Source organism: Microcebus murinus, chromosome 2 (assembly GCF_040939455.1).
Source record: "Microcebus murinus isolate Inina chromosome 2, M.murinus_Inina_mat1.0, whole genome shotgun sequence".
Taxonomy (NCBI): domain Eukaryota; kingdom Metazoa; phylum Chordata; class Mammalia; order Primates; family Cheirogaleidae; genus Microcebus; species Microcebus murinus.
In genome coordinates, this window is record NC_134105.1 from 80,788,510 (window position 1) to 80,801,274 (window position 12,765).

At 35.4% G+C, this 12,765-nt stretch overlaps 1 protein-coding gene across 2 annotated transcripts in view; it reads left to right on the forward strand.

Annotated features, from left to right (window-relative positions):
- Nucleotides 1–12,765, forward strand: part of SLC71A1 (solute carrier family 71 member 1) — a 39,881-nt gene that overhangs the window by 15,056 nt on the left and 12,060 nt on the right. For both annotated transcript variants that reach the window (XM_012748601.2, XM_012748602.3), the window contains exons 3-8: nucleotides 4,624–4,686; nucleotides 5,428–5,555; nucleotides 8,022–8,136; nucleotides 11,025–11,243; nucleotides 11,491–11,604; nucleotides 12,672–12,743. In XM_012748601.2, coding sequence (XP_012604055.1) covers nucleotides 4,624–4,686; nucleotides 5,428–5,555; nucleotides 8,022–8,136; nucleotides 11,025–11,243; nucleotides 11,491–11,604; nucleotides 12,672–12,743 — 711 coding nt within the window. The remainder of the gene's footprint in view (nucleotides 1–4,623; nucleotides 4,687–5,427; nucleotides 5,556–8,021; nucleotides 8,137–11,024; nucleotides 11,244–11,490; nucleotides 11,605–12,671; nucleotides 12,744–12,765) is intronic.

Consider the following 12,765-nt stretch of genomic DNA (forward strand, 5'->3'; position numbering starts at 1 on the left):
AGGTGGAAGAGGAGAGGAGGGCATGGGTAAATTCACACCTAATGAGTGTGGTGCCCACTTTCTGGGGGATGGGCATGCTTGTAGCTCTGACTCAGGCAGTGCAAAGGCAGTATGTGTATCCAAAGTGTTTGTACCCCCATGATATTCTGAAATTTAAAAAAGGCATTGTACATATCAGTAGCCCAGGAAAAGATCAAAATTCAAAATCTGAAGTATAGTTTCTATTGAATAGGTTTTATACCACTGTAAAGTCAAAAATTTTAAGTCAAATCATTGTAAGTCAGGGACCATCTACTGAATTCTGGTTAGGAAAATGAAAGGTCCTAATTTGTGGGTACTTAATAAAGTTTTTTTTGGTTTTTATTTTTTTGGCTAGCATGACTACATATCTTAGAATAAGTGCTGAGGGTGGGAGAGGGGAGGAGGAGATGGTATATACAACCACAACGAGTAAGATGTGCAACATTTGGGGGATGGACACGCTTGAAGCTCTTACTCGAGGGGGGAGAGGGGCATGGGCATTATATGTAACCTTAAAAGTTGTACCCTCATAATACGCTAAAATAAAAAAAAAAAAAAACCTTAAAAAAAGAAAGAATAACTGCTATGATATCTTTCCCAATTATGTTTACAGCAAGACTTTCTTTTTCTGTGATTGTTATAACAGTTACTTTTACTCCCATGTTTGATCTTTATACATGAATTTTAAAATGGCAAAATGATGTTATTATTACTAGGGAGAATTATCTGTAATATTTTCCATAATTCTTTACCTTTTCTGTTTTTTACTGATTATATTTTTTAAATCAAGCATCTTAGAAAAAAAGTTTGAATATTAGTGATTTTTTAAAAGATTTTTTAAATGATTTTTTAATCTAATGATTTTTAACCAGAAGTGAATATCAGTGAGGGCTGGGAGTTTTTCAAAATACCTGGGCCTTACAGCTGTCTTGCTAAAATCCGAATCTCAAGGATGAGGCCTAGGTATATGTTTTTTTTAGAATTGATTCTGTTATATATTTAGTATACATCACGAAGAACAAGATATTAATTCAACATGGGGTTTTAAAGAAGGTTTTGCTCATTTTGAGGCTTTTGCCTGCAAATTTTGTTTCTTGTTGCTTTTGTGTCAGTCGTCTTTGTCTTTGACCCACACTCCTTACCCCTCTCCCTCAGTGTTGGAGTGTGTGGACAGATGGATTTTGAGGTAAAAGAAGGCACCAAGAGATAGCACTTTGCTCTCAAAGTCTGTTAACCTTTAAACATTCATATCTGTCTTATGTATTTTGAAACCGATTATAAATGGTGCCTTAAGAGTTATAGCTTTTAATATTAATTTAAAAAGGGAAAATAAGGTATAAAATAAAGATATAATTCAACTTATTTATATTTTAAGTCAGTATCTCTTTCTTCCCATACATACATCTCAAAAATTGTATTATAGTTTGTTTCAGCATTTCAAATTTCAAAGGTATTCTTTAAATTAATTTGATCAGTTTTCTTTTTTTTTTCTTTTTTCTTTAGGCCATGCTGTGTTATAATGATAAATTTTAGACATCAATTATAATGAATGGTTTTAGATTTATGATAGCCTTCATTTCTTAATTTTTAAAACTAATGTGATTTTTTTTTAACTTCATACGGTTACAGTTATCTTTCAATTTTAAGCTCTCATAGAACACAGTCAAAGAGCAAAGGCTTTTTGTTCTTTGTGGAGGACCTGCCCAGGGGAAGATAGTGAAGCCTTCACCAACAAGGGGATTTAAGTTATTTAAGGACCAAAGTCTAACACTTTTGAGAGGTTATGAATATATGGTTGGGCATAGTGTTCAGCCAGTGATCATCCATTGCTTAAATAGCATATTAGCTAGCTAAAGACAATTAATGACAGTAGGTATAAGGATCTATAATCCTAAGGAGTGGGTTTATTCTTTTGACAGCCCTATGGTTCTGAAAATATCAGGCCAGTGTTTGATAGGTACACAGTCCATGTTATGGAACACTCAGTCCTCTAGCATCTCTTCTACCTAAATGGTTTTGTATCTTTGCTACAGAAACAGTCCCAAAGCATTTAAAGTTCTTAAATTTTTTTTTTTTTTTTGAGACAGTCTCGCTTTGTTGCCCAGGCTAGAGTGAGTGCCATGGCGTTAGCCTAGCTCACAGCAACCTCAAACTCCTGAGCTCAAGCAATCCTCCTGCCTCAGCCTCCCAAGTAGCTGGGACTACAGGCATTCGCCACCATGCCCGGCTAATTTTTTGTATATATATTAGTTGGCCAATTAATTTCTTTCTATTTATAGTAGAGACGGGGTCTCGCTCTTGCTCAGGCTGGTTTTGAACTCCTGACCTCGAGCAATCCGCCCGCCTCGGCCTCCCAGAGAGCTAGGATTACAGGCGGGAGCCACCGCGCCCGGCCTTTAAATTTTTTAAGATCCATAAAATTTCTTGGAAAACGTTACATTCTTTCTTATTTAATTCCAAAGACCAGTGATGAGGGATCCAGACAGATGAAAAATCTTTATAACATTTGAATTACTTGTTATGTTTGTCTCTCTTTTAAAATTTTGTTAGAAGTATATAAAGGAGAATTGATTGCTTTAGAGAGGAAAGTTTGGTAGCAGAGGAACAATTTGGAAGGTCTGGGGGTTGGCTACATAGAAAAGATAAGGGAAACAATCAAAATGGATAATATGTATAAAAATATGAATGTTAGAAAGCATAGGAATATTTCTAAAACATTGATTGGAATGGAAGATAACTTGACAAAGTGAATCATTATTGATAAGCTTTAGCATATTATAAAGCTTCATGCATTCACTATGTTCTTCATTCTTTTTAACACCAAACCTGTTCTTTTATACCTAGAAATATTTGGCTTGCCTTAGTCCCTTTGTGATTATTGAAAGACAAGTAGATTTGAGTTGATTGTAAAAGGTTTGGGGATACCAGTTTAAGGAATTTAAATCTTTTCCTTTAGTACAAGGACTGAGAAAGTATGGCCAAAGGACCAAATCCTTCTCACATACTCTTATTGTAAATAAAATTTTATTGGAACACAGACATACCCCTTCATTTACATGTCGTCTGTGACTAGTTTTGTTCTATAAGGGCAAAGTTAAATATTTGAGATAGAAACTGTATGGCCTGCTAAGTGGAAAAAGCTGAAAATATTTATCGGATCCTCTACAGAAAAAATTTGCAGACCCCTTCTCTAGATTTGTTGTTCTTTATTATAAATAATAACAGGTTTTCTCAGCCTTGACACTATTGATATTTTGGACCAGATAATTATTTGTTGTGGGTGGCTGACCTATAATAGTATGTTGCAGGATGTTTAGCAGCATTCTTGATTCTCTACATATTAGATGTCAGTAGTATTAGATGTCTCTATGTATTAGATGTCAGTAGTATCTTCCCTTCTCTTCCCTCTGCAAGTTGTGATAATCAAAAATCTCCAGCCATTGCCATATATTCCCTGATGTGTGTGGGGGGGGGGGGGAACTGCTGTCATTTGAGAATCATTGATGCAGACAAAATATATGAATATCATAAACATGTAATTTTTCCCATGTTAATGATTTTCTTTGCTAACATTTCATTTCTAATTTTGTTTTTACATACAGTAAGTAAATTTTTGTTAAATTTCTAGTTATTGACAGAAGAAGAGTAACTGAAGAAATGGGGGCAATTCTAATCCTTCTAAAGGTGGTTCTTACAAGATGTCAGAAAGTACAGTTACCGTAGTGTTTCTTCCTATAGAGAAGACTTCCCAGCCTTTCTTCTTGCTCCCCACATTGACATTCTCTCTTGTTTTTACTGAGACAACATTGTATGATGGAAGAAGCATCGGTTTCTAAATCAAGCAAGAATTCAATTGCCTCATCTGTAAAGTGGCAATATTACCTAATTCATAATGTTGGGAGTATATAAAAAGCCCCTGACACATGGGCTGTAAAGTAGCTGCTATTTTTTCTTTTTCCAATGGCCATTTCCTCCATCTGCCATTTCTTTCAGTGGGTTCCCACTGGTTTGCTTGTTGCCCACAGAACAAATTGATGCCATGTGATTTGAGAACAGGCCATGGAACGGATAGAATATATTGTTACACATTTTCATAGATTGATTTTTTCTTTCTTTTCTAGATCCACCTTATGGCAACTAAAAATTCCCTATTCTTCCAACCTCCTATCCTAGATACTATACCCATCTGAAAGAGAGTTATTAGTCAGTTATATGTGGGAAGAAGCATAGCATAGTGATTAAAACCATAGGCTTTCAAGCCTGACCTCCTGGGTTCAGATTCAGCATTGCCACTTACTGACTGTGTGATCTTGGACAAGACATTTCACATCTGTGTATCAATTTTCTAATACGGTTATGAGGAATTAAATGAGATAATATATGTAAAGTGTCCAATTTAGTGCCCTATAACATAGTAAATGTCATACAAATCTTTGCTTATTAATATTTACTCACATGCATGTATAGTGTAATACAAGTCTGAAAATTTAAATGAAATAAAATTAGATTGTATTATAAAGGAATGTTTGAAAATGTCAATGTAGAAATTTTACTAAGACTAAAATGTAGCATGTGATTTCTATTTTGGCTTTTATTCTTTAGGTATTACATGAAACCTTCCCCAAACATACATTTCTGATGAATGGCCTAATTCAAGGAGTAAAGGTAGGTTCAGTCATATAAACACACACATACATATGCATGTACACACATAAATACTTATGTATATATAATTCTGCCTGCATATTAAATTAGCTACTTGACTAATCCAGTAAATGGTAGTTTTTATAATTAGATTGAGTATATTTTGAGGATTGCTTTATACTTTTTGGACTTAACTGGGTTTTAAATATGAGTTGACTCGGGTATAGCCAACTATGTATAATAATAAACCACATGATAATAGATTCCCTCTGTTTTGTTTTGGTATTCTTAGTCCAGAGATCTACATAAACTAACAATAAGAATATAGATTGAAGAGGGGAAAACTATACTAAAATAAAATCATAAATATAAAACTATATCAGTATGGTAAAGTGTTCATTGTCATACAGATTCTTTACTCTTGATCTAATTTGACCGACAAATTTTATGAATAGATAATTAACCTATGGATATAAAAATAATTATCATATAATCTTTCTAGAATTGCTATTGTGGAATTGTTGTGATTGAGAATTCATGAGAGTATTTCATATTTAATACTCAGCCAGACCCTTGCAGATGATCTAAACTACTGGGGGTATTTTAAAATTATATATAGATTAGAAATACGTTATTTATCTGAAGTTTAGTGATACAATTATTTATGAAACAAACTTGTTTAAAATTCTTCTCTGATAGTAAAGTGATATTTTGGTTCATGAATATATAGTACAAATTTTTTTTTCATTTAAATTTTTTTAGGGTTTGTTGTCATTCCTCAGTGCCCCACTTATTGGTGCTCTTTCTGATGTTTGGGGCCGAAAATCCTTCTTGCTGCTAACAGTATTTTTCACATGTGCCCCAATTCCTTTAATGAAGATCAGCCCATGGTATGTGCATATTCATATTATAGCAACTAAATTACAATTTCTTTTATTGCTTTCTTAATTCCTTTAATTCTTAATTGCTTTCTTAATTTATTTCATTCAATTTTCTTGCCAGCTTATCTATATAGGTTTTTATTTTATTTTTCTAACACATTTATTCTTTGACACAGATAGGAAAGGCCCCTAAAAATAGCTAACTAATAGTTCATAAAGGTTTAAAACTAGATGCTGCTTTTGGAAGCCTCTAGACTACTGTCTGATCTGCTTTTGGATTCTACAGCCCAAATTTCAAAACAATATTTGGGGATTAGATAGGATTGGTAACATTTTTTCTTAAGTAGAGTGTTAAAAACACACACAGTTTATCATTATCTGTCTGTATTAATTAGGAATAGGCTTTGCTGTATATCACTAAAGCCAGAAATAAAAAATCAGGGAGTTTATTTCTCTCTCCATATGAAAAAAGAGTCTGGAATTGAGCAGTCCAGAGCTGGTATGGCAGTTCCAGTGGACCAGGCTGTTTCTGTCTTGCTGCTCTGCCATCCTCTGCCCTCACAAGTAGTCCAACATGGCACTTGTGCTCCAGGTAGCAGGGTGGAAGGAGTGGCTATGAAAAGCACACCACCTTCTTTTAGGGAAGATTTACAAAATTCCCATCCAATCTCTGCTTGTATCTTTTGGTCAGATTTCAGGCTTATGCTGCTCCTGGTCGGAAGAAGCTGAGCTCAAAGCCACCCTGATTAAAATCAGGACTTTTGTTTTTCCATAGGGAAGATAAGAAGGGAAAGCTCATGAAAAGAAATTGATTATCCCAAAGTAATAGAGCCCAATTTGGTTGTAGATTTATTATCCGAGTAATGTTCTTTCTACTCCACTGAGTATTAATGTTAGTTAATTCTATTACATCGTGCATGGGCTAGATAATACAATGGCATTATCTAGAAAGGCTCAAAGGGTATATATGGGGCAGGATCTTCCTAACGTAGGTTAGATATAACTCTGAAGACTTGATGAAGACTGCTCATGGAAATAAAATCTTACCAGAAGAATCTAGGGAATGCGCAAAGACTTTGCTGTGGAAAGCAATGTGTTAGAAAAATAAAGTACTGGTGGAATGATATTTTGAAAGTTCATTATGATTACAAATGATTTTAAAAAACTAAATATCAGGCCGGGCGCTGTGGCTCACGCCTGTAATCCTAGCTCTTGGGAGGCCGAGGCGGGCGGATTGCTCAAGGTCAGGAGTTCAAAACCAGCCTGAGCAAGAGCGAGACCCCGTCTCTACTATAAATAGAAAGAAATTAATTGGCCAACTGATATATATGTAAAAAATTAGCCAGGCATGGTGGCGCATGCCTGTAGTCCCAGCTACTCGGGAGGCTGAGGCAGAAGGATCACTCAAGCCCAGGAGTTTGAGGTTGCTGTGAGCTAGGCTGACGCCACGGCACTCACTCTAGCCTGGACAACAAAGTGAGACTCTGTCGCAAAAAAAAAAAAAAAACTAAATATCAGTGTTATAATAGAAACTTCTTATTCCCAGCTAGATGTTTTAGAATCATCTATAGCAAAATTATAGTTGGCTTTTTAAAATATCTTTTGTTCAGTTTTTATAGTAACTGCCTCTTCTCAATTTTATGAACACTGAACACTGACATACAGGTTTCTTCTGTGTGAAGAAGTCAGTTGTTTGTTTTGCCAACATTTGAAGAGCTAAGGATAACTTATGGAAAACACCTAGTTTCTATGTATAGGCTCAAAATAAATAGGAAAAAAATTTGTTCCTCAGTTTTGTTTACTGGATTTTGTTTTCTGTATAATGTGGTGGTAAAAAATAGTAATGAATGGATTATAATAGACTTTAGTTTGTTGCTACTTTTAGTAGAAACAACAACAAAGCCACTTAACAGTTAAACAGTTGGGTGAAGATTTATCTGAATACATTATCTAATTATTCCTATATAGTAGCTAAGTTACTATTGAAGGGCCACTTCTTTAGCCCTATGTTTTCATAATATCTGTGGCTTATGATTTATAGAAGAGTTAATCCCTGAACTATCCTAGTAAGCTATTCTTAATCTAATTAACTTATATTTAATAAAAATGGGCCCAGCATGGTGGCTAAAACCTATAATCCTAGCACTCTGGGAGGCTGAGGTGAGAGGATTGCTTAAAGGTCAGGAATTCAAGACTAGCCTTAGCAAGAGTGAGACCCTGTCTCTACTAAAAATAAAAAAATTATCTGGGTGTTGTGGCATGGGCCTGCAGTCCCGGCTACTCAGGAGACTGAGGTGAGGATCAATTGTGCCCAAAAGTTTGAGGTTGCTGTGAGCTATGGTGACACCGCTGTACTCTAGTCTGGGTGACAGAGCGAGGCCCTGTCTAAAAAATAAATAAATAAAATGAAAGAAAGTTAAAGTAACAGTAATTAATTGTTCTAACCATTTCTTGTTGATTATCTTTCATTCTTAGGTGGTACTTTGCTGTTATCTCTGTTTCTGGGGTTTTTGCAGTGACTTTCTCTGTGGTATTTGCATATGTAGCAGATATAACCCAAGAGCATGAAAGAAGTATGGCGTATGGACTGGTATGAGTATTTATTCTATACCTTTTATATCTGCTGAAAAATAACTTGTTCTTAAAGTATATTTTATTATAAGGAGTGCAAACCTTTACAAGATGTATTTTTTGCACAAAATATATTTTGTAACAAAATCACCCATTAGATTACATTTAAAATTTTTTTCATTTTACAAAGGCATGTAAGTTCTGATACTTTCCACTCATGAAGTATTTATGTCACCTGTCAGAATTGAAATGACAGTTGCATATTTTACCTCATTAGAGCCCTTTTTAACAGAATCTTAAAATCAGTAATTATTTAATATTAATATGATATGAATTAAAAAATTACTACCCCTATTCAATGCCTAATCTAAAATACAAGAGGCTTACATCTGGCTTGAGGATCAGTTAACCTTTTCTGTAGCTTTGTAGACCATATATAGTCTCTGTCTCATTCTTTTGTTTTTGTATGTGTATATGTGTTTGTAACTCTTTAAAAATGTAAGGGCCATTCTTAGCTAGATTTAAGCCACAGGCAGTAAGTAGTTTGCCAACCCCTGAACACTGTTTTGGTAAATAAACTAAATAATGGCGGTCTAGTCTGTCATCTGTCAAATCTAGCAATAGAATGGCTACTATAGGCACAGTAATACACAGATCATTCTTAGATAGCCAGAAGTAGGACAGTGATGAGTTTCAGTAAATACAGGACAAGCACTTTTTACTAAATAAGGACCAAATATTGTGTCAGGCTGAGTCTTAGTTTTACAAGGGAATGAGCTCTGATTCAAAGGATACTATAACAAAGATTCATGGAATTAGGACGTTTTGGGGTAAAGGGAATACCTATAAGGGACAGATTTGCAAAAAAGAACTAATGATTTCAGTTTTAAACTTGAAACTTAAATGATGTGAGACTGGTAATAGGAGTTTTTTTAAACAGCTTTATTAATATATAGTTACATACTTTCATAAAATTCATCCATTTTATGTATATAATGCAGTGAATTTTAGTAAATGTATACAGTTGTGTTAACCATCACCATAATCCAAATTTGGGGTGGGGTGGGAATCCAACTGAAGTAATTTAATTTGCCATAGCCAAAGCTTTGAAATAAACGATTTTCAACCTGGAGACTTTGTGTATTAAAAGCATATTGTGGCAAATGACCGTTTAAATCTTTTAGAAATACTATGGATACAGATAAAAGGGGGGAAATGATCTTTGTGGTCCTCTTTCTAACCAGAAAGAAATGACTAATAAGTGGGTAGAATTAGGAAGGGAAATGGCATAAAAGACCTATACTCTGACCTTTGCTCACTGCTCTGCAAATGTGGTCTCTGTGAATGCCCTCAGGTATCTCACTGACACTCACTGTGAGAACCATTGTCCCCTTCCCTACACAAGAGCCAGAGCTGCAGGTCTCCTGCTGAGACCCAGGTCCCTTGGAGACCACAGCGAGGGCTGCTGTAATAAATTCCACCACAATCCAGTTTTAGAACATTTTTCTCAGCCCAAAGGGTTCCCTTATGCCCATTTGCCATCTATCTCTATTTTACCTCTGACCCCAGCAACCAACAATCTACTTTCTGTCTCTCTGGTTTTGCCTTTTCTAGAAATTTCATATAAATGAAATAATATAAAATATAGTCTTTTGTGTCTGGATTCTTTCATTTACCACAGTATTTTGGGATTTATCTATGTTGATACTATAGATCAATAATTTGTTTCTTTTTATTTCTGTGTAGTATATTCCATTGTGTGGTGTAAACTACATTTTGTTTATTCACCAGTTGATGGATATTTGGATTGATAGCTAGATGATTGAAATTATGAGAATCTTATATATTTGTTGAAATAATTGACCTTTGAAGGTTGAATAAACAGCTGCAAATAAGCACTGCTGTGAAGATTAAATTTTCCATTCAAAAGTCAAAAATGGCATAGAAACAGAATAAAGTTCCAACGTTAATTCCTAATTATCCTTTACTGGACTTGAACTCCTAGTCCCCTGTGATCCTCCCATCTCAGCCTCCTGAGTAGCTGGGACTACAGGCACAGTCCACTGTGCCTATGAGTGTGGTTTCTATCTAGTATTATCTGCTGTCACATCGTCTGCTAATTTGCAGGCCATTTGTCCAGTAGACTGGATATGTCTGAGGTTAAGAGGTTTTTCTCTTCTTGTGTTTTTTTCGACTTTAATCTCCATCTTCACCAGGCTTGAATAGACTTCCTCAGAGTTTTAGAGATGTTCTCAACGCCTAGTATGTGTGATGTCATTCTTCCTAACCCTGCCACCTAAAAAGATTACCAAATTCAATTTGTTCCAGGGCTTAGCACTATCATCAATGAGAAGAGATATCTCAAAGTTGTTAAGCTTTATGTCAGCTGGCCCTAAATATGTATCAAGATAAATGTTCATTTAATTTTAATTTTAATATTGGAAAAAAATCACAATGAAATTGGATTTCCTTAGAGCAGTGGATTTTAGATTCCTTTCACAGAAAGCACTAAGAGTTTTGTGGAGGCGCTCTCAGGCCTTGCATGGGAGGGGGCATTTAGACAATGCCTAACACGCCAACCCTTCCTCATTTAAAACAGTTTTTTTTTTTTCTTTCTAAAAATCTGTTTTACCTATGAATTTGTCAATAGGATTAATTTGAACAAAGGGCTCCAAGGCTTAAAAGAAAGTTTGAAGTCACTGTCCTGAGAGGCTATTACATTTTTTTTAAGGCAAGAATTGAATTTTTTTTGTCTTGCAAAAGTCTAAGAAAAGTGGCATAGGTAGGAGGAGGAAAGGGAGAGTGCAACAGAAGGTCTCACGTAAGTCAAGATGATGAAAGGAGTTATGTGGTGGTGAAGTAAAAAGGCATCTCAACTAATTTCTTTCTATCCTTCATTTGTTGCAGGTTTCAGCAACATTTGCTGCAAGTTTAGTCACCAGTCCTGCAATTGGAGCTTACCTTGGACGAGTGTATGGGGACAGCTTAGTGGTGGTCTTAGCTACAGCAATAGCTTTGCTAGATATTTGTTTTATCCTCGTGGCTGTGCCAGAGTCATTGCCTGAGAAGATGCGGCCAGCATCATGGGGAGCTCCCATTTCCTGGGAGCAGGCTGACCCCTTTGCGGTAAGTTTACACTTTCTCCTTTTCTTGTGATTCAGTGCAGCATTAATATTTTGTTGTGGATGTTTCTTTGGGAAAACATCTTGAAGGATTTTTTTTTTTTTAACATTTTGACATACTTTTCAGAATAGTTTGGGGAGAATGAAATAAGCTAAAAAAAGGCCACTAGTTGTCTTGTGTGTGCTAGCAAAAGGAATCTTCTTAAGTGTTTTTGATGTAAAACCTTATATTAGTCTTTTTCTTGTTCTAGTCCTTAAAAAAAGTGGGCCAAGATTCCATAGTGCTGCTAATCTGCATTACGGTGTTTCTCTCCTACCTACCGGAGGCAGGCCAATACTCCAGCTTTTTTTTATACCTCAGACAGGTAAAATCCTATTCTACCATGGTAGACTTTACTTTCATTGTTTAATGCCATGATAAAAATATTTAATCTTAAGAGAGCTATAAAGGTCTCAGTAGAGACCTTTAAAAATGAATACCATTTTATAAACAGTCCATTAGACTTAACTTCCTGTTTGGTGTGGCTGATGTTCCTTATGCATTTCTTATGGGGGTATTTTGTATATTAAGATTGTTAGCTTAGACAAAAAGATGGAATTTTTTTCATCAACATAGATGATGAGTTTATCCATTGCTTATAGAGGTGATGGGATGATTTAATCAGTTCACCTGTTCCAAACAGTTTGTGATTTAGAGCACATATAGGTAGAGCAGCTAGCCAAAACGAGAACAAAAGGCCGGGCGAGGTGGCTCACGCCTATAATCCTAGCTCTCTGGGAGGCTGAGGCGGGCGGATTGCTGGAGGTCAGGAGTTCGAAACCAGCCTGAGCAAGAGCGAGACCCCGTCTCTACTATAAATAGAAAGAAATTAATTGGTCAACTAATATATATAGAAAAAATTAGCCGGGCATGGTGGTACATGCCTGTAGTCCCAGCTACTTGGGAGGCTGAGGCAGAAGGATTGCTTGAGCCAGGAGTTTGAGGTTGCTGTGAGCTAGGCTGACGCCACAGCACTCACTCCAGCCTAGGCAACAAAGTGAGACTCTGTCTCAAAAAAAAAAAAAAAAATGAGAACAAAAGAAAAAAATATGTTTTTTTCTCCTTGGCACTAATCTTACTAGGCAGAGATCAAGCCGTTATCAGTACCTGTAAAAAACACAAAATGCTACAATATTTATTTGTAAAATGATTGTGAGTGCTTGATATCTGTCTTCAATTTAGTATATCCAAACAAGGGACCTACCATGTAAAAGTAGGTATTTTTAGTATGTTAGGACATGTTATATTTCCTCTAAAGAATGCTTTGTTTATAAATGAGTTACATTTATTTTTTTCTGGCCCATTTAATGTTTATATACAAATAGTTGCATTAGTATGCTATTTGTTATATATTTTTATTCATTAATGTTACTTTTTCTGGAAACCTTCTAGATAATGAAATTTTCACCAGAAAGTGTTGCGGCATTTATAGCAGTCCTTGGCATTCTTTCCATTATTGCACAGGTGAGTTTTTTGTTTAGAATGA